This window comes from Mesitornis unicolor, unplaced genomic scaffold, assembly GCF_000695765.1.
Source record: "Mesitornis unicolor isolate BGI_N332 unplaced genomic scaffold, ASM69576v1 scaffold19934, whole genome shotgun sequence".
NCBI lineage: Eukaryota > Metazoa > Chordata > Aves > Mesitornithiformes > Mesitornithidae > Mesitornis > Mesitornis unicolor.
The window spans coordinates 36110-61347 of NW_010181102.1; the positions used below are offsets into that span (position 1 = coordinate 36110).

Here is a 25238-nt window from a genome sequence, read left to right on the forward strand (position 1 = left end):
CAAAGGATTAAAGTCATTAAGGTCTTTCCTGGGCTGTGCTGGGATGTGCTCAGCAGCCCCTCTGGATGATGTGGCAGGGACCTCAGCCTGGATGGGAGAGTGGAGGGAGACCCTCTCTCTTCATCAGACTGCGAATTGCCACTGGGGTAAATAGAAGACTTTGCATTTATATAATTCTACATTAAATGAATCTACTTGGGAGCATATATAGCATACATAGCACTTAAACTAGCCACAGCAGTTTAAGAGTGGTGCTTTTCAGCTTTTTAACTTCATGTACATAAAGCCACCCAATTGACTGAAATGTAGAGAAGCCAGCTGCAGATTTGTGCTAACCCGCACACTTTTCCTGTGTGTTTTCTTGATGGCTCTACTCTTCCTAATTGCTAATTACGTCTCCCCAGATTTAGGCATGAATCCTGCACAGATCTGCCTGGCTTCTGCTTGCAGCCGTTTCTCCAGGTACATCTATGGCACTGCTGGGAAGGGTAAAAGGACTTGTACCTGTTCATCATGGTAGGGTCATGGCCTGTTTAAGCCCAGGGACATAGGAAGTGTTTTGAAGTAAAAATACTGCTTACCATGGCAAAAATGTTCTCAGGTTTAGGCTTCTCACTGGGGACACTGATGGTACACGTGAATTTTGTGCATCGCGGCAGACACATCTTGCTGAAATTTGCATCTCCCAGGTCAGGGAGGAGAGGAAATGCTTTGCTGCTGGTGGTATTCATAACTCATTTTGGACTGTAGCATGCTTCCATGTCACTCTTTGCTGCTGTTTTCATTTAAAATTTAAGAACAGCATTTCCCTGAAATAAGTTCAGAGTTACACTGGCTCTGAGGGTGCTCCCTGTCAGCTCTGTGATAATGGCACCTGGGGTGAGCAGGCACTCAACTTCATCTCAGGCTGTATTTCCAATGAAAACCATTGGCCTTTGGCCTTAGAAAATACACAGCTTGGAATATAGCTATTACCTTTACTGGAGCACCTTTAAATTATGCTCTGTGTGTTCGCTTTGTGCTGTTTTCTGGGCAGTGATGCTGAGCAGAGGATGGGAGAGGCTTCGGCCATGAAGCCCTTGCCAGAGGATCAGGTCGAAAGGAGGAGAGGAGCAAAACTCGAAAACATCACTGGTTCTGCTGAGTTCTTTGCTGTACTTAAATAGGTTAATCTGATTTCTTAATGTGACACTGAGGCTCTCAAAGACAGAGAGGAAACATTAATGTTGTGTCTCTATTGTAGGTGCTGTTGCAGTGTTACTTACTGCAGTGTGCAGGATCAGGAAAAAAACATTTCTTCCAAGTGGTGCACTTCAGAGCGTGGCCAAAATGAAATGGAAAAGTCAGTTGCTATGATTCCTACAAACAGCTGAGAGATTTTTATCTGGAGATCTCCTTAAAAACCTGTGTAGCATCCTCAAACAGCTCAAGATTTGCAGATCCCTGTAACCTTTATTGGCAGTAATCTTCTCTTTCTGTGAGCAGAAACTCCTCTGACTGGTGCTCTTGGGGAGCAGAGGCTCATTTATTTCATGTGCCACTCCGCTGATTTTCTGGCAGGCTGTTTGGTGGGGGAGAATAGCTTGGAGAAATGTGGTCGCCTTCATTGCGTTGGGCAGTGATTTGAGGATGTGGTAGAAGGGAGCCTGGGGGAGCAGGGCCAGACGGACTGTAAATAGCTTGGTTTTTTCTTTATATTCTATGCGGATGCATTGGAAAAGACCAACTCATGGCCCCATCTGCTTTTGTTTTGTTGCCTAACAAAGCGCTAGTGGACAAACCCAGCAGTGTTTTCCAACTTCTAAAATATCTGAAGCAGAAGGTTTCCCCTTATATTTGTAGAGGGGGCTTTATCTGACTTTATCAAGGATATATCGAGTCTCCAGTATGGGAAACTTTGCCATTTTATGTTTACACCCTCCCTCTCCCTTAAACATCCTCCTGAACGTCTGAAACCCAAAGTACTCTTAGATGGGAAAGCTAAGATTTTGCAGGAGTTGTAACTTTTTTTAAAAAGTAATACTTTTCTTCTTTACACAGTGGGAAGAAATCGGTGAGGTGGATGAGAACTACGCCCCGATACACACATACCAGGTATGCAAGGTAATGGAACAGAATCAGAACAACTGGCTTCTGACCAGCTGGATCTCTAATGAAGGGGCATCCCGCATCTTCATTGAGCTCAAATTCACCCTGAGGGACTGTAACAGCCTTCCAGGAGGACTTGGGACTTGCAAAGAGACTTTTAACATGTATTACTTTGAATCAGACGATGAAGACGGGAGGAACATCAAAGAAAACCAGTACATCAAGATCGATACCATCGCTGCCGATGAGAGCTTCACAGAGTTAGACCTCGGCGACAGAGTGATGAAGCTGAACACAGAGGTCAGAGATGTTGGGCCCCTAACGAAAAAGGGATTTTACCTCGCTTTCCAGGACGTGGGTGCTTGCATTGCCCTGGTTTCCGTCCGCGTGTACTACAAGAAATGCCCGTCGGTGATCCGCAACCTGGCCCGCTTTCCTGACACCATCACTGGAGCTGATTCCTCGCAGCTGCTGGAGGTGTCAGGTGTCTGCGTCAACCACTCTGTGACCGATGAGGCTCCAAAAATGCACTGCAGCGCTGAGGGGGAATGGCTGGTGCCCATCGGGAAGTGCTTGTGCAAGGCAGGGTACGAGGAGAAGAACAACACCTGCCAAGGTAAGGGTCTGCAGGGAGGGTGCTGCGTTATGGGATGATGCGCGGTCTTGGCCTTCTTCTCTTCCATGTCCTTCATGCCTGGTTGGGTTGATGCTGGTGGGTTCTCACTTCCATTGAGGTCCCTTGAGTGATTGTGACAACATGGAGAAGTCTTAGCTGGATGTAGAGGGACTTGACACCTACGTACGGGTCCCTCCGGTGCTTGCAGGGCTGTGGGCAGGGAGAATGTGGCTTGGCACTATTACCTTTGGAGCACTGTGCTGTTGGGCCCATGAGAAGGTTGCAATTCCATCTGCGATTTAAAGTTTTATGATATTTTTCCTCAATATTAAGGATTTCTTATTAATTTTAGAAGCTTGATTTCTCTGTTTCTGCACTGTTCTTGGGAATATCTGAAGTTTATCTCGCTCTGTGAGATGCGTTTTGGTTTTGTATTTAAAGGAGTATGTTTTTCTCTTTATTGCTCTATGGGGTGAGGGGCGTAACTTTTGGTATGGTGTGAGCTGATTTATTTTCCTTTCTGGTAAATAGTTTGATACAAAGCAGCTCAGCTGTTCAGAGTTAAATATAAAGCCCCCTTGATAAAAATGTTTCCATATGTGCTGAAGTTTTCGCACCAGCAGCTGACTGAGGTTCCTGAGTCAGCATAGGTCTCTTGGGTCATTGAGGGCTTTGAGCAAGAGATCTGGGGTATCTGAAGCTCAAGACCTAAAAAAAAACCCAACCCCAATTTTTAAAGAGCAACATAAAATGCAGTTATATACTCTTGGATTGTGGCTTGCTGTATTACATGCTCGTTCCTAAAATTTGCCCTCCTGTTGTACATACGTAACAGACAGCTTAAAACCTATTGGGGCATAAAAGAGAAAAAGGGAAAGAAAGTCTTCAATGCAGTTTGCTTTTTGCGAATTTATTATTTGTTGGTCATCTTAATTGCCTTGTACTTGCAGCCACCCAGTAATAGATAACCCATGGGGAAGGTAGAGGGATTGTGCTCTGACTGAAGTCTACGTGGCTTTTTCTCTTTGCCAGACACTCGTTGGTGTGTTTAGGGTTGGCAGAAAGGATAGGTGAATACTTATCCAAAGTAAACTGTAGCTTCAGTCCTTTAGTCCTCAGTCCCACACCGTGCCCCTGAAAATTATAGAGTTCAAGTCTGTGAAAAGGTTGACCTGAGAAAAGATCTAAAAACCAACAAAACCCCAAACCACCACCAAAAAGAAAAAAACCAACCAGAAAACTCTACTGGTTTAAACTGCAAACCTGAGACTACCTTTGAAGACCTAATACTGCCTCTAGAGCGGTTGGACCTCTGGTAGTACTGATGTAGTGGTTTGGGGAGTGCTTTCAAAAGACCTGAGTGACTTGGGATTCTGCTTTCCTATTTAGAGTGTGGGTTGGTTTTCTTAAATTTCTCTTGGTCAGTTGAGAGGACAACGTTTGCCCACTCAATTTGTGTTCCATAGCTTGGAAGGGTACAGCTGCTTTTTGGTGATACACCATTGCCCTTTTGTGATAAGTCTTACCCACATAAACTAGTCATATGCTTAACCTGTAGCCTGCACCCTTGTCAGGAGTTGATGGCTGGATGCTCTGGAGCCGCTAAAGGCCATAATTCTCACTTGTAGGAAAACCATGAATTCCACTGCAAAAATCAATGGGATGTTGGGATCCCAGCGCCTGTGGCAAAGTCTATTTGAGGGCCTGGTTTGGGTGTCCTCTGTTTAACCCAGGTCAGGGTGCCAAGAAGCTCGGTCGATAGGAGGCTTCCAGCCTCAGGCTGTTCAGGAGGTCTATGTTCAGTGTGTGTGCAGTTCATGCTGATATCCTGTGAGTAAAACACTTTCTGGTTTAGATATTGTTATACTCAAAACACTCACAAGGATGAGCTGTTTTCTAGAATGGTAAACTAAACTTTGCAGCCTATAAGCAGAATAAGTTACACCAAGGAAGGTGCTATGTGCTTGTAGATTCTTTTTTTACTTTTTTCTTTTGTATTTTTAAATATCCCATTTTTTCTCCACAGCCTGACTGGTGTTTAGGAAGTGCTCTCCATGCTCCTGGCTGACACTGTAATGGTCTTGGCACTCTGTGGTGTGCAGCTTTGACAAACACCGACATAACTTCTGACCTTTGGGTTGTAAATCACTTAGGCACATCTTGCAGGCGGTCTCCCTTTCTCCTTTCACTTCCCAATAAGCAGGTTATTACCATGCTTTGGGAAGCATATTCTACTCAGAAGAGCCTGCCTTTGTTTATTAAAATTTCTCCTGCAAAATGACATTTTCCAAGCTCTAGTGTCGTGTCTGGACAAAGCCGACTCCAGGCTCTTATTAGAGACGATGTAAATCCCAGTCACCCTCACAAACATATGGGAACTATTGAAATCCCTTCTGCCTACAAATCATTAATTGGCGACGATGTTCTGAATTCATCATCTTGTCAGCAGGGTTCCTGTTTGAAGAAGGCACTGACAGTAACAGCTGAGCAGTTTCGCTGGGGACACTGAGGTTGTAAATATGGCGTGGTCTGATCTCCTTACATAATGTGCTTGCTCTCTCAATTAATACAGGCAGCGAGGTGGTATTTACTGTGAAGAACCCAAACTCCTTGAATTTTTACACCTCCTTTGGCAGTATGGCCTATTTATCAGCAACTGCTATGGGACAGCGAGAGGTAAATTGTGACTGTTCTGGGATGCGTTTATGCAGGGCTGGTGTTAAGATTCACTATTCACAGGAGTAAATTGCTGTACTAGTTAGTAAGACAAATTAAAGCCGTTGCTCTGAATTTCTGTGCTGGCTTCCTGAATGGTGATTTGGTGCTACTGAAGGACCGAAGAATTATTTGGTTTATCTCAGTTCAGCTGCTGCTGTCTGAACGGGTCCTTGAGGACATATTCCTGAGCACTTTCAGGAGCTGGAAAATGCCCACTTCAAGTCTGTTTGGCCCATTTCAAGTCTCTGTGGTGGTGACCTCCTCCTTAGAAGGCAGCACACAACCTAAGTTGATGGCCAGATCTCAAAATGCTGTAAAACTTGATGTAGGATCACTTCACCCATTTGGGTTTTTGGCCAAACATTTGCTAGCCTACCCTTTCCTTCTTCCTGCACTGGCACAAGTGAGTTTTATTTTAATGTCAGTTTTAGTTGCTTATACTTTATACAGCAGGGCTCATCATCTGGGGTTTCTGCAGGAGAAGAATGAAGTCACTGTGAAAAGGGCACCTTCTGGCACTTCTCTTTGTATTCATCCACACCTTCAGCCAAATATGTTCCCAGTGAGAAGCAATATGTGCTTAGTTTATCCCTTTAAAGGCTCTAGGAGCCCGTGCTACCAGCAGGGAGGAGATGTTGACGCATTAAGCTGATGAGACCCAAATTCACTTGCAGTGGTGAGGTCCTGATAGCGACTGTGGGGCTGCAGAGCGGTAACTGCGGATGCGATTGATTTGCAGAGCCTGAGAGTTTTTCAGCCGCTCTTCAGAGCTGAATCAGAAATTAATTAAATATTTGAGTAGAAAAGATGCATTGAATGAGCCAAGCTGAAAATGCAAGTAATGAGTTCAGGAGGTCGCAAGGTTTACCTTACCAAGGGCTGCTGCATGCTGCTGCTTGAAGAGCCATCAAAAGGAGTACAGCAGGTTTTCGCCAGCTACAAGGTATGGACAAAATAATAGAGGAGAACTCAGTGAAATCTTTTCTCACCTCTGCCTTCTTCTGAGGGAAGAACTTTGAAACCGGGGGTGGGTTTGAGCATGATTTTGTCTTTTTAGAAAGGAATTGCTGCCGGAGGAAATGCTTAGATTTTGGGTTTTGTACAACCGCTCTAGAGGGTTCAAGCCCTTTTGCTCTCTTAAACATTGATGTTTGTTGTTTGATTTTTCTTCCCTTGATCAACTTTGCTGAGCAAACCTCTCTGCATTTACAAAACAATATTTATTTTTGCTGATTGTTCAGCACTTGTGTTGCAGTTCAGCTGAGCTTTTGCCAAGAGGAATGAGAATTTCTTACGGAAAACAAAGCCTGCAGAAAAACCCTGTGTTTGCACGTCTTTTATTCTGGATATAATTAAAACTAATTGACATAGGTCGCTTGCTTATGTAGATGAGGAGTTTATCTGCCTAATCAGTTCTCGGGTGGTTTTGCTGTCTGATTGGAGGTGAAGCCGTTCCTCGTCTTCATCCGAGAGCGGCGCAATCAGCACGGATGCTTGAAGGAGCTTTCCTGGGGCAGTGATTGCGCTGCTGCTCATCAACTCCTGGAAGGAAATTTGGGAGCAATTGGGATTTTTTTTTGCAGTGGTGCAGGAGCAGGCAGAGGTGGGTGCCAGAAGAGGCACTGTGTGGGGAGGGTTGGGAGGCAACCGAGGGCTTGTGAAGGCGGTGATGGCAGAGCCATGCTCTACTGCAGTGTTTGTGTCTGCGCAGCAGCTGTCCCAGAGGCCTCACTTGTGAATGAAGCACATAGCTGGTACCACAGTAAAAGAAATATGTTTTAAACAAGCAAATTCAGTATATGTGGCTTCCCCAGTTGCCTCCCCTGCCCCCCTTATTTCTAGGCAATGGAAATGTGCTGCTGCACAGGGAACCTTGTGCTGGAAGTTGGGCTTTTTCCACGCAGCCGGTGTTTGTGGTTTTTGCATCTTCTTGCAACTTTTCTTCAACCCCTGCCACAACTCACCCTTGTGTGTCTCTGCCTTGGGTTGGATGAATTCCTGCTCTAAATTCCTGGTTACAGATGCCAGAAAGACAGCGCATCGCTAAATCCTGCCTATCTTTTGGTAGGCTTCCCAGCTGGGAGGCGGGTGAATAAGGCAAGTCTGCTTTTACCCTTGTGGTACAGAGGTGAGCAAGCAAAGTCCAGGGATAAAAAAAAACCCCAAACCCTCTTTTTAATTGTTCTACTGGGAGGTGATTACATGGCAAGAAAAACATTGATGGAAATATTCAGTATATGGAGAATACTGAATTTGGAAATACTGTTGCCCCTCCAGGGAGTTCTTTGCCCATCATTCATACTTCTCGTGCGTTTTTCTGATTAAAACCAAATTGGCTGGGTGTATAGCGTAGTAGGTGTTTATATAATTATGAGCTGAAGTGCCTAGTTAATTTTAATTAGGCAAAAAACCAACCAGTGTCAGAAGAGCTGAATTTTTGGCTGCGCAGCATGCATTATCTCTTTCAAATGTAAAGAAAAACCACTCAAATACTACATTCCAGCAAAAGGCAGTTGTCGCTGGAGGGGGAATGGTTTTTATTCTGTAGAGAGGTGTGCACATGTGTATATTCAGGTGTTTTGTTCTACAGCTGAAATAATTAACAAGAGCAGGGGAGTATTTTCCACAGATCAAAACTGTGCTGAAGCAGGATTCATTAAATACTACATTTTTCTTTGTTTTATTTTGCATGTGTATTTGCTTTCATTATGGGAGGCCCACGCAATGCACGGTGCTTTGCTAATGAGTTGTAACCTCCTGCCCTGCCTTGTTCCCTCCTAACCCCGATGGCACTGAAGATCTTTCCTCATCCTGCAGCGATGCTTTTAGGCCATTACTTTGCCCAGCTTAACCTTCCTGGTCCTTGGTCACCTTCCCAAAGTACAATTTAAGGAAAAATTTATTCCCATACCAAGTATAGATGGAGCAGTGCAAATAAAATAGGGTTTGGAATCTGCCCTGAAAGCATAAATTGTGGTGGTTGTGTTTAGTTGCGTAGCCAAAAGGTACTTTGGGGCAGATTTTAGGCTATGCTTTTCAGTCTGATCCCAGATAATTAAATGATATTTAGTTGAATAGTGACTGCTTGATTTCAGCATTCTTGAATATAGGGTATCCAGGGGTAGCTTAGGGGATTGCTTAAATTATGAGGTGGGAGAGGTGTTGCAGGAGAAAAGGAGTGTTAGCCACATTGCCATTAGGTTCCGTTGGTCGCCACCTTTTGCCTTTGGATTGCTTGGAAACAGTTTGCTTAGTAATTGTGGGTTTTAGAAACAATTAAGGACTCTGGAGAAATATGAGGGATAAAGTACCTTAATGCTGTTTGGCAATGCAGTGAATTTAATTGCCTTGATTTACGATATCGCTGTCCCCAGCTGCCCACTCTGTCCTGCTGCTGGCTCTGCAGAACTGGATGTGACTGATGTGGGGCTTGTCTGGATGCCCCAGCCTGGGGCAAATAAGGTGTGGGCACTGTCCCTGAGTGATCATCTTCAGCAGAAGGGTGGCTGCAGCCTCCTAAACTACCATGGGTTTTGCCAGAGCTCATTTGTCAGAACCCTCATTCCACCACATTTATATGGGATATTAAAATGAAGTTGTGCTACTGTATGTTTTGTTCATAATGTGTTCTTTTCAGCTGGGTATTTCTCATTTAGAAACACTTAGCAGTAGTTAATGATGTGTTGATGTTTCAATATTTTTTTTTCTCTGCATGCTTTATATCTTGACCATTTTAACTTGCTTTGGGTTAGCATTGAGGTGGAAATCCAGGCTCTGCAGAAGGAGGCCCACGGTTGTGCCTTGCATGAACAGATTCACAGCTTACTTTTTATTTTATTTCTTGAGCTGGATCATGTCCTACGTAAGGTAAGTGTGCAGGAGGCTGCAATGACAGCAAGGACTGCAACGCAGATGTCTGCAGAAGGCGGTGAATCTGCTTTTGGTGTAAACAGAGATGGCCATTTATTTTCCTGGAAGTTTGCTCATTTTTTTTATCAATGAAGAAGTTAATCTAATATAGACGTGATGGCATCCACGGACAACACATGGTTGTACTGAGCATGGTACTGATGTGACTCCATGGCAGGAACAGAGATGCCCATTTATTTTCCTAGAAGTTTGCTCATTTTTTTTAATCAGTGAAGAAGTTAATCTAATTCAGACGTGATGGCATCCACGGACAACACATGGTTGTACTGAGCATGGTACTGATGTGACTCCATGGCAGGAGTGGAGCCAAGACCATGGACTTCATTACTGATGGGGCTCTGTGTTTAAGAAATGCCAGCAATGATGGGATCTTGGGACAAGGATCAGTGTTTTATTAGTATAAATCCCAGGCAATCAGACATGTTAATTACCGGAAGAAATCCGCATCGGGGAGGAAGGTGGTGGAGGTGATGGGATGTGCTGTGGTTCACTGTGAAGGTCCATGGATGCTCTGTGACTCTGTGCCGGTGAGATTTCCTGCACTGCAGTGGTTGACTCACAGCAGATTGTGTGTTATCACACCAGGAAAAGTAAAAACAAAACTCTAAAGTGTCTGCAGAGGGGATTTGAGGTAAAAATTGCTAAAGACTCACTGAGCACTGTGGCAAAAAGCAGTTGTGGGACCCTCCAGTTCCCCGTTGGATGTTGCTCAGGGCTTTTGCATGCGTATGAGTGTGCTGGTAAGGGGTAAGTGTATGGATGATGGGATTTCACTCTCCCTGTCCTACCTGGTTTTGGAGCTGCTTTTTTGCCTGGGCACTTGTTCTGTCAGTGCCAGAGCTGGTGATCAGCATGAGATTCATCCTGGAAATGAAATGCATGGAAGCGACTACAAACCCCCGCATCAGACAGGTGCCTGTCTTGCAAAATAATCTTTCCTTTTCTGCCTACCCAAAGTCCTCAGGCTTAGATAAAAGCTTTTTTTTCCTGTGCACTAGGCTGGCCTGTATTATTTATTTTTAAAAGCCTTTTTTTTTTTTTGTAGAAGAGCTTTTACATTATTTTCCTTTGCTCTCACAGTTCAAGCATGATTTAATATGTCAAAACTAGTTTGCTTAGCTGGCCTTGATTGTCTTGCATACTTCCACAAAACCAGGGCAGCCATCCTTCCAGGCATGCTGCTGCCCAGACAGATGAAGTGTCACAGCAGCCGGGACCTGCTCCCGTGTTGTGACAGCAGTGGCATCCTCCGACAAAGCCGGCAGCGGGGAATTTAGATGGAGGTAATGCCTGCAGACACGGCTTGGGTCAGAGCAGTGCTGGCCCACACAGGCAGATGTGGAGACAAGCTTATGCTCGAGAAATTTAATCGATCATTCATGTGCAAAGGCATTTTGGTGCAGATTGAGAGTCTATCTGGTACTGGGGAGAAGAAAAGCATGCTGTTAGTGCCCACGCTGGTGAGCCTGGCAGGAACAGCCTAGAAATACCCTCGCTGCAGGGTAGTGCTGCCAGACTGATGCGTCTGGGGACAGATTTCCTGGCAGAAGTGAGTTGCTGTGCGATCTTGCGCTTTCTGCGATCGGTGGGGATTTAATCATTGATTTTGGTGGGAGGGAGATGATAATCCTTGATAATATATTCTTAACAACTAAATGATTTCCTGGCCGAGATCTTTAAGTGTTGCACTGGCTGCCAGCAGAGCATAGCCGATGGGACAGAAACGTAGTTTATAATAATTGATGTAACTGCGATCAGACCTTGTGCTCAGATAATGGTCTAGTCCTGATCTCCAAACCTCCTGAGTATCACAGCGTCTCTTTGTGGTTGTCTTTTCCTCATCTCCCGCAGGGGAATGCGGGCTGAAGTTCATCCACGTGTTTGTGTTCCATTGAAAAGAGTGGGGAAGAAGTTTTGAGTTGTTCCTCACTCTTATCACAGCGTAAAATTCCTGGATGCACTGGTAACACAACAGCAGGCAGGTCAGGTATCTCCTGGTGCAGTTTTGCTGGTGTGCTGCATGGGATTTTTACTCTCGGGTGTGTGGGAAGGCTGCCAGCTGGGAATCTGGTGCTTGGGGACAAGCGAAATGATTGCATGAGCCTGTTATCGACTGGGCTTGGAGCATGGCTAATGGCATTGATGGGAGCAGTGTCATCCTGATGGGGGAGGCAGCAACTCACGTGCTGGCTCTGAAATGTGTAAGTGCACTGATAGGTGGAGGGGCAGTGCCCTCTGCCAAGCTCCACCTTTCCAAAGTATTGTAGGGTGCTCTTTGGTGTCTTCCCAACAATTCCTGAGACAGAAGAGCCAAAAAGCTCTGCCTTTTTGGAGAGACCTCTGCTTTTCGGGTGTTATTTTTCCAAGATGAGACCATGATAGATCAGACCTTGGTTTATGAAGCCCTTGGCTGGTGTTACGCAAAACCGTGATCCCACGACTGTGTGAACTTATGGTTGAACATATGACCTTACAGGAGACATTGACCAAGATGCCTTCTTCGTTTTCAGTCATGCTGATGCGTGCAAGCTATTTGCCGCACTTCATACGCACTGTGCACGTGAATAAGAACTCACCACTTCTAACGGGGCAAGTGTTTACTGTAATACCGTGGATTTTGCTGTAGGCAAACAGGGAAATGAGTATTTTACAATAAAAGTAAGACCAGAACAAACTGGAGTTAGTGTCTTCAGATGTAGGCATTGGCTTTTAAGTCAGAAGTGTAAAAGCATGAGCTTAAATTTTGTCTTCGCTTTCGGCGAGCTGTTGTGTTCTGCTCTGATCAAGGAGAAACTGAGGCCACACGACAGCTGTGCTGCAGCCATGTCCATAGGACATCTGAGTTTGTGGATATGTAGAATTTGGTTGGAGACGCATTGTCACCTCCTGTGTGCTGCTAGTGGATCAGTGAGGGCCAGTGGAAAGCCAAAGCTTGGACCATTTCTGATTGTGGAGTCCCTTTCTGTGTCTCGTGTTGTGTACGTGCACCCAAACAGTGTGGGCTGAATACACGGAAACAAAAATCATCTCTTGGAAAGTTTATTTATTGAGCAGAGGCTTCTGGTTTAACAACTTCAAATTTCACAAGTTCTAAAGACTGATTTCCAGATGCCATTGGGAGAAGTGTCGGGCCACATTCAAATTAGCCTTATTGTTCCATAATATCTTACTGGAGTACAAGGTTAATTAGTACCATAGGCAATATGCATTATTCATCGCAGCAATCAGGCTTTTCTTCTGTGGGGCTGTTGTATGCCGCAAATGGTTTCCTTTCCAATAACAAATCCTTGATATATTATTTTCATGTTTAATCTTGCCAAATCATATTTGTGATACATAAATTATGTGGGCGCTCTGATGCTGATGGAAAACAGTTTCGGTGTCAAAAAAGGACTGTAGTTTTAAATGCTTAACTCCTGGCTTGCTCGGGCATGGATCACCAGGACCATGGGAAATACATGATTTTATCAACGCCTGTCTTCAGTCTGACCCAAACTGGGATAGCACCAGTGATGCTAGGCTGACACATTCCTATATCCTAAAATTGTTGTGCTGCAGGTGCCTACAGCTCCCAGAGCAGCGTGTGGGGATCACGGTGAGCTGTGGGGATCCTGCTCTGCCACAGTGTCTGCCTAAAGGGTAGGATAAATCTGCAAGATCTCTGGGACATCTTTCACTGCTGCTTTCTAGCTCGGACATTTCACCCCAGTTGCCTTTTGAAGGAGTTTTCCAGCCTTTTGTCAGCTGTACACACTTAAGTGTGCAGGTAGGTATTAGGAGGGGAAACTGAGGCAAAAGTGACTTGCTAAAGGTCCTAATTTTGACAGTCTGGAGGCTCAGGGTTCCTGCTTGTGCCATCCTCGCTTGGCGATGGTGAGCAATTCCTCTCATCTCTCTTGCTCCCCTGCAAAGGGCCAAGCCGTGCACTTGTTTTCCAGGATAATCCAGCGTAGCCTCCTCCCAAAGCCACGCTGTGCTGTCAGGGCCCCAGGGAGTGACTTCCTGGAGGATAAATATGGCAGAGTTTTACCTTAAATAGCCTGCGGTGACAAATCCCCCCACCTTGCTGAAGCCATGGCAGGGATGCTCGGGATTCCTTTGTGTTCACATCAGCAAGTCGCTGTTTTCCGGCAAACCTGACTCACTTCCCTCCTGCCCCTCTGCTTTTGTTTTTTCCAAGGGCAGAATTTTTGTCATCTGATGCAGGACAGATGTTGGTTTTGTGTCAAATACCAGAAAATGAACCGGGTGCTTTGAAAGCGAATACCCTGGTGTGTCCGGGGCTTTCTGGGGCAGTTTGGAAACAGCTTCTCAGCACGAACCGGCGGGTGGATAAATGCCCAAATTACACTTGTCTGTCAAACTACTGGCAAATGTCTCTGGCCTTTGATTTGGGTGCTTTTGTGGTATAAACAAATGAGCAGTCACAGGAATATAAAGAGGTTATGATGAGTGTGGTTCTTTTCTCTTGATTATTACCCAGTGCTTTAAAACAAGGAGCGGAGATGCCTTTCAGGAGACCTCTGCTCTTGCATGAAGCCACATTCGTGGAGTAATTTGGATTGCTTCAGGTTAAAACAGAAGGATGTACATGTGGTGTTAGCTTAAGAGATGATTATAGGTAGCAGAATAATAAGCAAATTGTGCCTAAAATATAATTATGTAAATCATCAAAAGTGGAATGGCTTTGTCAGCGCAGTCTTTAAGAGTCTCATCAATAACTTATGAGCTTCAGTGAATGCGCAGTGCTCGGGTGCTACTCTGTTGCACACTGCTATGACATAAAGGCAAAGGAATTTAATTTTATTTTAAGCATTCCAGGGGACAAAAATAATTCACAGCAGTCAGTGGTGTGTAAATGTAATGTTGTGTTGTAGATCAGTGTGGTTGAAAGTATTAATGAGAGGGAAATCTTCTGTGGATGCTGCATCCGTAGATCTCTGAAATAGCTCGTGGGGGCAAAAACTAGACTGTGTGGCCGATAAATAATAGAAAAGCTTCGCTCCCTTGCCTCTCCTCCCTTCTCTTAGGTTTACATGACATGAAGCCCTACTTGGAACAAGTAGTGTGGTGTTCAGTCTGTACCGGAATATAACAACGTGGTATCTTTTCCTGGTGCTTTTATCCCATATATGTTTTATTTGTCCTTATTAATGTAAGCTGTGGTGCTCATGCTGGGTGGGACTGACCTGTGATTTCCCAAAAATGATCCCATAAACTCAGGTTTATCCTCTTTTCAGTGCTAGATTTTGGATTCTGCTTTGATTTTTTTTTCTCTTTCTAGTGGCAGCAGGAGATGAAAGTCTCCTAAGATGCTTTAAAAATCACCATGTTTAGAAATGTTTTGAATCTTCATTTCTTGGAGCAAAAAGAGTCTGCTCCTACTTTAAATGGCTTGTTTAGGTTTTGCAAAAGACAATAAAGGAAATGTATCATTTCCTGGGCTTGAAAACAGCATCAGTATCTTGATATTAGCTCTGACACACGGCTCATGTGGCCTTGCCAAAGCCAGGGGAGTTTTGCAACTGATGATGAAAAAGGGGCTGAGCGGTCTCAGTTGTTCTTCTTGTGTTCTTGCCTCTTGGGGCTGGAATTCCCAAGGATTTTGGCTCAGGATCAAGTAAGTTGTACACAATTCATGTCCTTATCCTTATTTTGATGATGAGGAAGCAAAGGGAATTGTCAAAATTAGGTATCATTCAGTGAGAAATCAGGCTTCCCAGTCTTGTGCTGTGTTTGCTAAACCCCATCTCCATGCAGATGCAGTTGGTGTTATCTCATTAGTAAGCACAGGCATGTTTTTACTGTATTTTAGCTTATTTTAAGTGACTTGCTGGCCTGGCAGTAGTTAGTTTCAGTGATGTGGTTTGCAATTTACAGTTGAAAGTGGATTTTTTTTTGTCCCATTTAACTGGGTCAAGACTTCAACAGCAGCTCAGTCCAACATTTCATTACATTTTCTATTGATTGTCTTCGCAGTCTACAGGATATTCCTAACTAGGATAGGAAAGCTAGAGACAGGAGAACATCATCGAAGTATTGTACAACTATTTCATTTTTAATATCTTAAGCTATTGAGGAAATGGAAGATATTTAAGTTACAGAAATTCCACTACAAAGTACATATTATTACCCAGCTGTCTGTATCTTCCCGTTCCAGAAAAGCTGCATTAAATAGTTTGCTCTGTGCTGACTTGTTAAAAAGGATGATTTGCAACCTTTTCTCTTTTGCTGAACCACCAGATTCTAAATACACGTCCAGCGTTGGCTTTAAAAGAGCGTGCCCCTGTGGATGATGTTTCTACATATTTAATTATCTCTTTTTTCAGGACAGTGAAAGCACATCAGTGCCTTACAAAGCAGCACACCTCTGTTTCGCATCCTGTGGCAACAGGACTGAATCATCCCCTCACGTAAAAACCAAACCTCGTCGTATCTTCATGCAAAACCGGCGATTTACTGTTTAGACAAAACCCCTCAGATGTGCAGCTTCTGCACTCAAAAGAGCAGCAAGCCAAAACACACACAAGTGCAAAGTTTCCAATAAATGCTGATTAATGAGTGCGTGAAGTGGAGCCTGCTGTGAGCTTTCAGTCCCTTCAGTTGAACCGCTTTATAATGCAATGCTACCAGGATATTTCATTGTACGCAGAAAGGCAAGGGAATAATAAAATATATGTGCTAGAAATCCCATGTGCGGGCGAGTTTCCTGAATTTATCAAGCCTGCTGGTGTGCCTGCAGAAATTTTCCCCAAAATGATGACTGGTTCTTTAATTACACTTAGGTAGAGCTGTGTTGGTGGCGGTGGTTGAAACTACAGATTGAATTTAGTAATGGAAGCGCCATTAATCTGGTGAAATAAAAATGCCGAGTTTTTTAATAAGGTCTCAATTTAATGTTTTTAAATGCTCTGAAGAGATTTAGTGCTAAAGCAGCTGATATAAATCTGGTCGGCTCCACTGTAATTGTCTCTCTCAAGCGTGTACCTCTCTTCAAGGAACTTGGCTCTCACTAATTTCGGAGCTGTTTACTGCCCGCAGGAATTTGATGGACTCTCACTTTTATTGTTAAAAGTTGTTAACATCGGAGGTGACCAGGAAACCGCAGTGGCAGTGTCTATATATAGTATTAATTGCCCTATTTTTTCATTGCTAGAGCCCTGGTCTTGTCTGAAAGAGTTTGCAGGCTGGAGTTTTAACATCTTTTAAAGCTGTATGAGTGAGTTTTTGGCCCCTGTTTTGAGGTGTGTGTCTGTGTAACAGACTTCCTTGCTTTTTTATCTCTTCGGTGGATGTGTATTGATGCCACTGCTCGATCTTGCTGGTTACAAGGCATTTGGAGACGGAGCTTTGCAGCGGCATCAGCCTGGCATGTTGAGGTCTCACGCAGTGCTCAATGGAGTAGAAATACGCCGTCGTTTCCATTATTATATTTGCTGTGTTTCATTCCTAAACAAGCTCCAGTCTTTTTTTTCCTGTGGCACTTTGTATACTTTTCAAAACAAATAATCAAATTGGTGTGTTCTAGATGAAGAAGGGAGCACTTTACTTGAGTTGTGTGTTGATGTAGAGATGTGAAACGTGCTGAGTTGGCATTTTTTCTTATGGAAATCTTGGTGGCTTCTTCATTGAGCTTCTGCTCATTCGACTTCTGTGGACCTGTCGTCGTTTATGCTGGTGCAAAGCGAGTCCAGATTAACTTCCATGTTTAGCTTCCTCATACAGAGGAGAGCTGAGCAGACCTTGCCCCAGGGTCAAGATGGAGCTGCCTGTGTCCGTGAGTGTTATTTAGCCATCCTGAGAGTAAATATTGTGGCTGGGAGGCAGTGGTGTTCCCAGGGGAGCTGAATCACTGCAGTCGCTTCAGAGCATCAAAGAGCAGAACCTCTCCCAGCCTTGAAGATGAATCGGAGTGGCGGTGATTAAGATGATCCACGCTTCCCCTGCTCCACGTAGGAGTCGGCGTTGTTTTCCCTGGGGGTTTTCATCAGTCTGTAAATAAAAGATGCTGATGGTTTCCTTGGGGAGCAGCATAAGGTCTGAGAACATCGTTTGCCATCAGATATTCCTCATTAGGCAGCGGCTGGTGTAGGGGAAGGCAGGTTGGGTGCTGAGCTTGGGTGTTTTTCCTCTCCCTGAGTCTTCCCTTCCCTTTTTGGGACACAGTGTCCCACTGTCTAACTGAGATGAGAAAATAAATACCCGTGGATCCAGTCCCCAGGCATTTGGGAGGGTGGAGGGGAGGAGGTTTCTTGGGGGCTGGATGCTGTATGAAGTTAGAGAAGTCCAAATAAATACTGTATCCCTTGGCACAGGGAAAGGAGCCAGCAGATTTGGATGCTCCTGGGTGCCTGAGGTGCTTTTGGGTGCCCTGGTGCAGTTTGAGCACCACAGCTTTTCCTCCATCACTGTGTGAGCGGCTCGGTAAGCAGGCCAGGGAAGGCAAGGGGCAGCTCGTGAGCCCGGTCGTTGTCCTGCTTTTTAATTATGACTGTTTCCAAATCCCCTTTCAGTATTCACAGCTCAATTTATGTGCTAATTGGCCCTTTTAATAATCAAAAGATAGAGACTACAAAAGTCGGGGGGTACGTTCTCTTGGCAGTGCTGCTGCGTAGCTGTGATAAATTATCTGTGGCAAACGGTTTGTTGCCTTGTGGCGCTCGACCTCCGTCAGCCCCCGCGTTTTCTGCTGGGCTTGGTGGCCTCCAGTGTGAGACCTGGTCCACAAAACAAAACAGCTGAGGGGAGAGCAGCTCCTGAGTGCTGGAGCTGAGAGGAATCGCGTTTTCTGCTGGGCTTGGTGGCCTCCAATGTGAGACCTGGTCCACAAAACAGAACAGCTGAGGGGAGAGCAGCTCCCGAGTGCTGGAGCTGAGAGGATGCTGCTGTGTGTGTGTGGGGGGGGGGGGAAAAATGGGGATGCTGATGGAGGAGTGGACACCGTGCAGCTCCTTCTCCAGATGGTGAGTAAGGAGCTCGGCGCTGAGTATTTGTGGAGTTGAATTATACACAGCTCTTCCTAAGGTATGAAAATAGGGGTGATCTTTTTCACTGCCTCCCTTGGTTTCCTGTCCCTGCCTCGTGCTCTTGTCCCTTGTGAGATCCGGGGTGGACCAAAACCCGGCTTCCTTGGCACATCTGGCTCCTCTCTCTGCCGTCACATTCTGCAGCTATAATTATCGAGTACAGATCTACTCTCATCCCCTCCCACTCACCCTCTGCTGCCTTGTGCCGGGCCCTGCTTTTCCCTGCAAACACTCTTCTTCATTCCTCATGTTTCCAGCTCCCCTCTCCCTCCTCCTTGCTAATTTAGGGTGCAGGAGAAGCCCCCTCCTGCACCCCACAGCCCTCTGAGCCCACCAGTGGGGAAGATTTTCTGTGGTACCGTTTGGACCTTTGGAAAAATCTCTGTAATTCTGGAGGATGCTATTTTTGTTGGTGCCATAGCTTCAGGAAACGTTACCATGTTGCTTGTGAGATACTAAGAAACTTTTTTTTTTCCCTCTTGGGTGTTTTGCTTCCCACTGATAATGAATGGGTCAGTCTCCAAGGCCAGGCCTTTTAGAGAGAAATCAGATATAATGTGCATTAATTTCTTATTAATCAGTTCTTTCACAACATTACCAAGAGAAGTTTGCCATGAAAAAGATGTGCAAACTTTGTTTTTACTCTTTATGGTAATAAAATCGGTAAAAAAAGCCTCGAAGCAGAAGCTGTTTTCTTAATTTCTTGGTAAGTTTGTGGAAAGCAAAGGGGAGGTTATTGGATTTGTTAACAGGGCTTGGAGAACTCCCCTGGGAGATGCTGCTATCCGTTATGGCCGCGTGTCTGCGCAGAAATAGGAGTCTAAAAAAATACCCAGATGCGACTGGAACATTGAAAACAGCAGTCATGATACCGCTCTGAATAATACAGCACGGAGGGATTTCGCTGGAGGTGAAATAGGAGATAACATGGGAGGATGGAGAGTGATGTATGAGTGTGGAGAACCGGGAGGCAGCTGGGTGTAATGCCTGATTACTTAAAAATATCTTCTGGTTTCTTCTCCAGAGGTTCTGGGGATCAGAATTTTCTGGTCTTTTTGTAAAAAGCAGTAATTTTCTTTTTCCTTTGTTTTTCATGGGAAGTAATGAACTGAACGCGAGCAGATTTGTTTCAAGAAAGCTCCTACCCTATTAACGAGGGACATAAAGAATTTATGCTGGAAATGCTGTGAGTCAGAGTTGCGTATGGCTCGCAGCTCTCCTGTTAACCCGTCCTTTGGCTTTATCTTTTTTTCTGGTGAAAGGAATGTTGGTGGGAGGGGAGGGTGTCTGCATCCGTAACATTTTGCATCCCAAATAGCAGTATTTGTCACAAGGGGTCAATAAACACTGAGTCAAGTTGGGTTTTACCAGCATCCGAGCTGGGAGAAATGGGGAGCACGTGGGCTTGGACTTTGTTAGTACAGGCTTATCTGGGAAAAGAGTAAGTTTCAGACTATGCTTGGTTTTTTTGGAAAAAACATAGAAGAAGCCCAGAGATTTATCAACCTGTGAGGCTTTCTCTCTAACCTTTTCCTGTTAGTTGTTTCATAGGGTGCAGTGCATGAAAAGAGCTGGTTTTAGAGGGTTGGTATTTGTTCCCAATGGGTCAGTCCCAGTTTGTCTCAAGCCAAGAGGGCGCCGCTGTCATTCCCATCTGGTGGCTGTGTATAAATAGTTACAGGAGCGTGGGGAAAGAGGGAGAGGAGGGGAAATGGGTGAGTGTTTGCTGCTTGCGGTTATCAGCATCAAAATATTGCAAAGCTATGCATGCAGAAGTTGGGCGGTTTGCTTGAAAAGAATGAATTGAAAATCTTCTTTATTGAATCCTTTGATTTACCTCTCAGATTTTGAGCCTGTAGTTTTCATTTTCAAGCTCTGCTTGGCAAATGCGAAGCCTACAAACCTAATTAGAAAAAGAAGGATGGAGGTTGTGATTCTAATGGGTTCTTTAATGTAAAATACCAAATATGATGAAAATGGGACCTGGCAAAAGTGGCAGGAAAGCATAAACATTTTGCAGCTCATACTGATTGCTCAACTGAGGGGCTTGCTCCAAGAATAACTGGGTTAGGTTTTCTGGCCTGGATTCGCTGCCGGGTGAGATGGGATTAGTATAATAAAACCCATTTGGCTTTAACATTTCAATGCTTTGCATCTAATGTCTTTTTCATCAGAAAGGGGAGCAACTGTACCCGTCTGAAGATCAACCTCGCTGTCTGCATCAGTAATAGTCTCTGAGAGGACTTGAAATAATAGAGGTGCGTTTTGGGAATATATATGGCTTTTACCTAGGCTGAGTGAATTCTCCATCACAGAAAAACAAATGTTAGTCCCCGGTGCTGTCACTCTGTCACTTTTCCTTCCCAGCAAATTAAGATATTATCCAAGGCACAGTAAATTATTTAAGATCAATACACTTGGCAAGTTCTTATCTCGTCCAGTAGCCTTAAGATGAAAAATTATCCAGCATGTTTCCAAACGAAGTGTTGCATACATGATAAATAGTCATTAAATAGTGCCGCGCAGATGACATCATTCCTAATAACACATTAGTGGCTGTTTGTATCTCTGCAGATCCCAGGAGTCAATTATTTTGTCAGCCTGTGCTGTCTGATGGAAATAGCAGATTTTTTTCAGCTCGCCACGGAGGAAAAACCAGAGCAGAGGTGTTAGTGGGCAGTGTGGGATTGCAAGGGCACTGTGGGCAAGGTTAATGCTTAAAAATTATAGGGAACCACTTTAGGTTTATGTTCATTAGCTACCCAGTCACTGATGGTGTCTACATGAGACTCAGTCCAGGTTAGAAGCTGTTCATGAAAAGCTGAAAGCTGCCTCCTAGTTGCAGCACTGATATTTATACATTGAGTTATACTTCATATACTTCATAAATCCTGTTGGTGTTAATTTGCAAGCAGTCAATGTACCTATTTGTATCGCAGTGTGTGGCATATATCATATATGCCATAAATGGTTTAGCCTTGTTTTCAGTGTTTTTCTGTCCTGTGAGTGATAGTGCTGAACATTTCTTAATTTTCAGGAGTGGTGAGCATGTGCAGATTACAACAATCTTTCATGACCTTTCTTTGCAGCAGGTACAAGTCTTGACATAACCGGTGGTCTTTCTTTGTAGTTGTAGCTCCTTGAGCTCTGCTGTTGTGTAAGTGTTTGAGCACTTTCTTGCCTTCCTTCTTAAGAAGTTTGGCTTTAAGACTTCGTAAGGACTGGCACCGGGATGATGCAGACCCTTCAAGATGCCTGAAGTGCTGTCTCCTTCCGCACCGTTTGCGTTGCCACTGCTGCAGGTACCTCGTCAGCTTGAAGCCCTGTCTCTTGTCACAATCTTTCCTTTGGTGAGAGCTGTTTAGAAATTATGTTTAAAAAGAACTGCACCCAAGGTAGTTTCTGCCTTTTGTGTTTTCCTGAGTGTAGGTGTTAGGGTGATTGTATCCATTGGATATCACAAGGATGATGTCCTTTGCTTTCAATAGGCTCACAGCCTACCTGAAATCCTGAAGACTCTGATGCCAAAACCATCTCTATGTGTCCAGAAGCCTTTTAGGTAGTGAAAATTATCCGGCAGTAGAGTATGGCCAATGATGTCTGTGTGAAGAACTCTTAGAAATTAATTTCTTACAACAAAGAAACACTTTATTAAAGCAAGAATATCAGTTGAAAACATTTGTGATTTCAGTGACCTTCATCTCTGGACTCAGTTTACTGTGTAAAATTTCAGTTGCCCAAATTCTTTGCATCTTTCACATCGAAGGGTGCTGGATGCCCCAGGAGCCTTGGTGGCTACACAATTCAGTCTTAGACTGTTTTGAGACTGCATGTGATGTGACCTAGAGAGGTCCCCTCCGCTTGATTTATCCTTCTAAGAGGAACCCAGGAGGTGTTGTTGCAGCATCCTGCTGGGCTGGAGGAGAAGCAGCGTGTGGTGCTCGCTGATGTGCAGAAGGACCGTGAGTGCTGGCACACTGGTTTGTGATGGAGAACCGCGCTGGTGGTGTGAGCAGTGCTGGAGCAGCGCTGTGCTGTCCATCATGACTTTGCTCAAAAGGAACTTATATTTGTATTACATGTGGTAACTGATCTCCATCTTGCCACCTTCACAGTCCCAGGGCCTGTGCTTCTGTGAGGGCTTCCTGAAGCCCTGAGATCTGTCACCCAAGATACCTCAGCACATCTGCGAATGAAGGGTTTAATAACTCTTGGATGCTGTAGAAGGGTTTCCTTCTTGATGGCTTTACTGTTGGCTGCTCTGCCCCCAATGAGCCCCTTGTTTTGAGTGGTGAAACATCACAAGCAGATGATGTGCTTCTGGATTTTTGCTTTTTGTGTGGTGGCAGGAGAGTTGAAGGGTCTTCCTTGAAAGGGAAGGGTCATTCCCAACCTCTCCCTCCATTGATACTTGAAGCCTGATGTTTTTTTGGTGACAGTAGCTGGGAGCTGGGGTGTTGGATGTGGATAGTGGTTATGTTGCAAGCAAACACCTCATCCTCTTGCTTTGACCTCACCTTGCTGTGTGTGAATGCAGAAGCTAATCTGTTGGCTCTTCCTTGCTTTAGCAGAGATGTTGAACACGGTCATCCTTATAAATCACTGTTGGTCTAATTTCAGCAATGCGCTTTTCCTCTCTTTTGGAGTTTTGGTGTGCTTCTGTGCAGAAGAAAGGGCAAAAAGAGGAGGTGGGAGAGTGTGGGAGCTGAACCGGAGCGGAACCGCGGTAGCAAGCCAAGAGGGAGAAGGAGGAATTTTTAGGATGAGAGGTGGGACAGTTTCAAGTGGCTTGCTCAGAAACCAGTGGAAAACCTTGAAAGCTACTTTTTGGCTCATTTGGGTATTTTTGGTTGGCATTTAAAGACTGTGTGGAGGAAGTGTAAGAGTGAGAAATAGTGACTGGTATGGTGGGAGTTCAGAAGGTTTTGCAAAGGAGCTCTTATAAAATGAAAGAAACTAATTTCACACAGAATCACACAGAATCGCTCGGTTGGAAAAGACCTCTGAGATCATCACGTCCAACCGCTCCTGTCTACCCCCTAAACCATATCCTTAAGTACCTCGTCTACCCGCTCTTTAAATACATCCAGGGATGGTGACTCCACCACCTCCCTGGGCAGCCTGTTCCAGCCTCTGACGACCCTCTCAGTAAAGAACTTCCTCCTTATCTCTAACCTGAACCTCCCTTGGCACAGCTTGGTGCCGTTTCCCCTTGTTCTATCCCCCATCACCTGGGAGAAGAGACCAGCACCCACCTCTCTACAACCTCCCTTGAGGTAGTTGTATTTCCTAACAATAATGCAAGAATACTGTTTTACCCATTAAAACATTTTCTTTTCATTCCCTGTGGCTGGTTTTAGTTCCCCAGTGGAGTATTTTTAAGCATATCTGAGTACAGCCATATAGGAATGTCACAGCTATCACGCAGGTCAGGTAGGAACCCTACTTTCTGGCGATATTGCTGACAGTAATGAAAACAGTGTTTTCATCATGTTAAAAAAAAGGCATCTTGTTCTGGGTTAGTGTGGAAACTGTCTGCATTACTTCAGTGCTAGCAATGCAAATTTGAATTATGTTCAGAAAGTGTGGCCTTGGAATGCCCTTAGTTTACCCCTTTTTGCGTGTTCAGTGTGCTCTGCTAATCCTTCTTTCCCCAAAACCCTCTGTTAGGGAAATGATGTATAAGACTCAAGGAGCAATCATAGATATCATATTTTCTCTCCATGTGCTTATTTTCTATTGTGATGCTTGCAGTTTGTTAGCATATTATATTATTGTTTGTGTTGTACTTGGTTTATTGCTGGGTAGATGTGGGGTTTTGTTGCTCTTAGGTATAATAATCCTGTGTCTTTGATCTGAAAGTTTAATGCAATGATTGTGGTGTTTTGAGAAGGAATTGGAGCCTTATATCTGTTCGTGTATTTGGTGAACTTCATGCACTGTGTTTTGGAGGAAATTACAGCTGACCCAAACTTTTGAGAGATTTTTAGGATCCCGACTGGAGGGGTCTTCATATTGCAGGTCTAGGGAAAGCTGAATCCCCATAATCAGAAAACTGGAGCTGTCTCTATGTGCTTATGTTGGCCTCTAGAAGACATAGGTACCAGCTTTTGTGAATCTTACCTCTCTTCCAGTTCAGCCCATTAAATCTCAGTGTTTTTTCCCAGTAAATTCAGCAAATGTGGGGGTGTTCTCCCTTTCCAGCAAAGGGAACCAAAGCCACGTCAGTGCCCAAATAAGCTCTGAGAGGCCTCATGTCAAGCGAGCCTTGCAAAAGGCAGCTTTAGAGGTGAGGTTGTATCTCCCTCTGGAAGCTCAGTCTTGCACTGCAGCCTTAAGGGCTCAAATGATGTTGAAAGGGCATTTTTAGGAAGATGCACAGCCTGATTTCTAAATGAGAAGCGCAGAGGGTTGATGTAAATCTGGGGAAGGCATTGCCTTGTGCTGTGAGCTTATCCATCTCTGCACAGAGCAGAGGCTGGGGTGTTTAAAGTGGTGCTTCTCACCTTGGGCAAGTCTCTTTTTCTGCCATTTCCCCACCTTTTTGTCAGTTTAGCCTGGTTTTACTGTCTTCTGGGGCTAAGTACACCAACTGGCACGGAGATTTCCTAACCTTCTGTGGGGTGTATCGGCGCTGCTCTATTACAGCTAACAGCTTGGCACTTGATTTTTGTGTACCCATCTGTTTGCCCTTACTAATGTTAGCTATCAGCTGAGAATCCTTTTCTTCTACCTTATCCTGGACGTTTACATCTGTTAAAGTATTAATGGTAAGCAGGGAAGGGGGATGAGCAGTTGGGAAATGAGGTTTGCCATTAGGAGTAGGTGAACCAGCCGCGTCTGGGATTTGCCGAAGCTCT

The 25238-nt window shown here is 44.6% G+C and overlaps 1 protein-coding gene across 1 annotated transcript in view; it reads left to right on the forward strand.

Annotated features, from left to right (window-relative positions):
- LOC104539725 (ephrin type-A receptor 5-like) overlaps positions 1–25238 on the forward strand; it is a gene marked incomplete at both ends in the record, with an annotated part of 88239 nt that overhangs the window by 25406 nt on the left and 37595 nt on the right. Inside the window, one exon of the mRNA XM_010183322.1 lies at positions 2041–2704. Within this exon, the coding sequence (XP_010181624.1) occupies positions 2041–2704 (664 nt within the window). The remainder of the gene's footprint in view (positions 1–2040; positions 2705–25238) is intronic.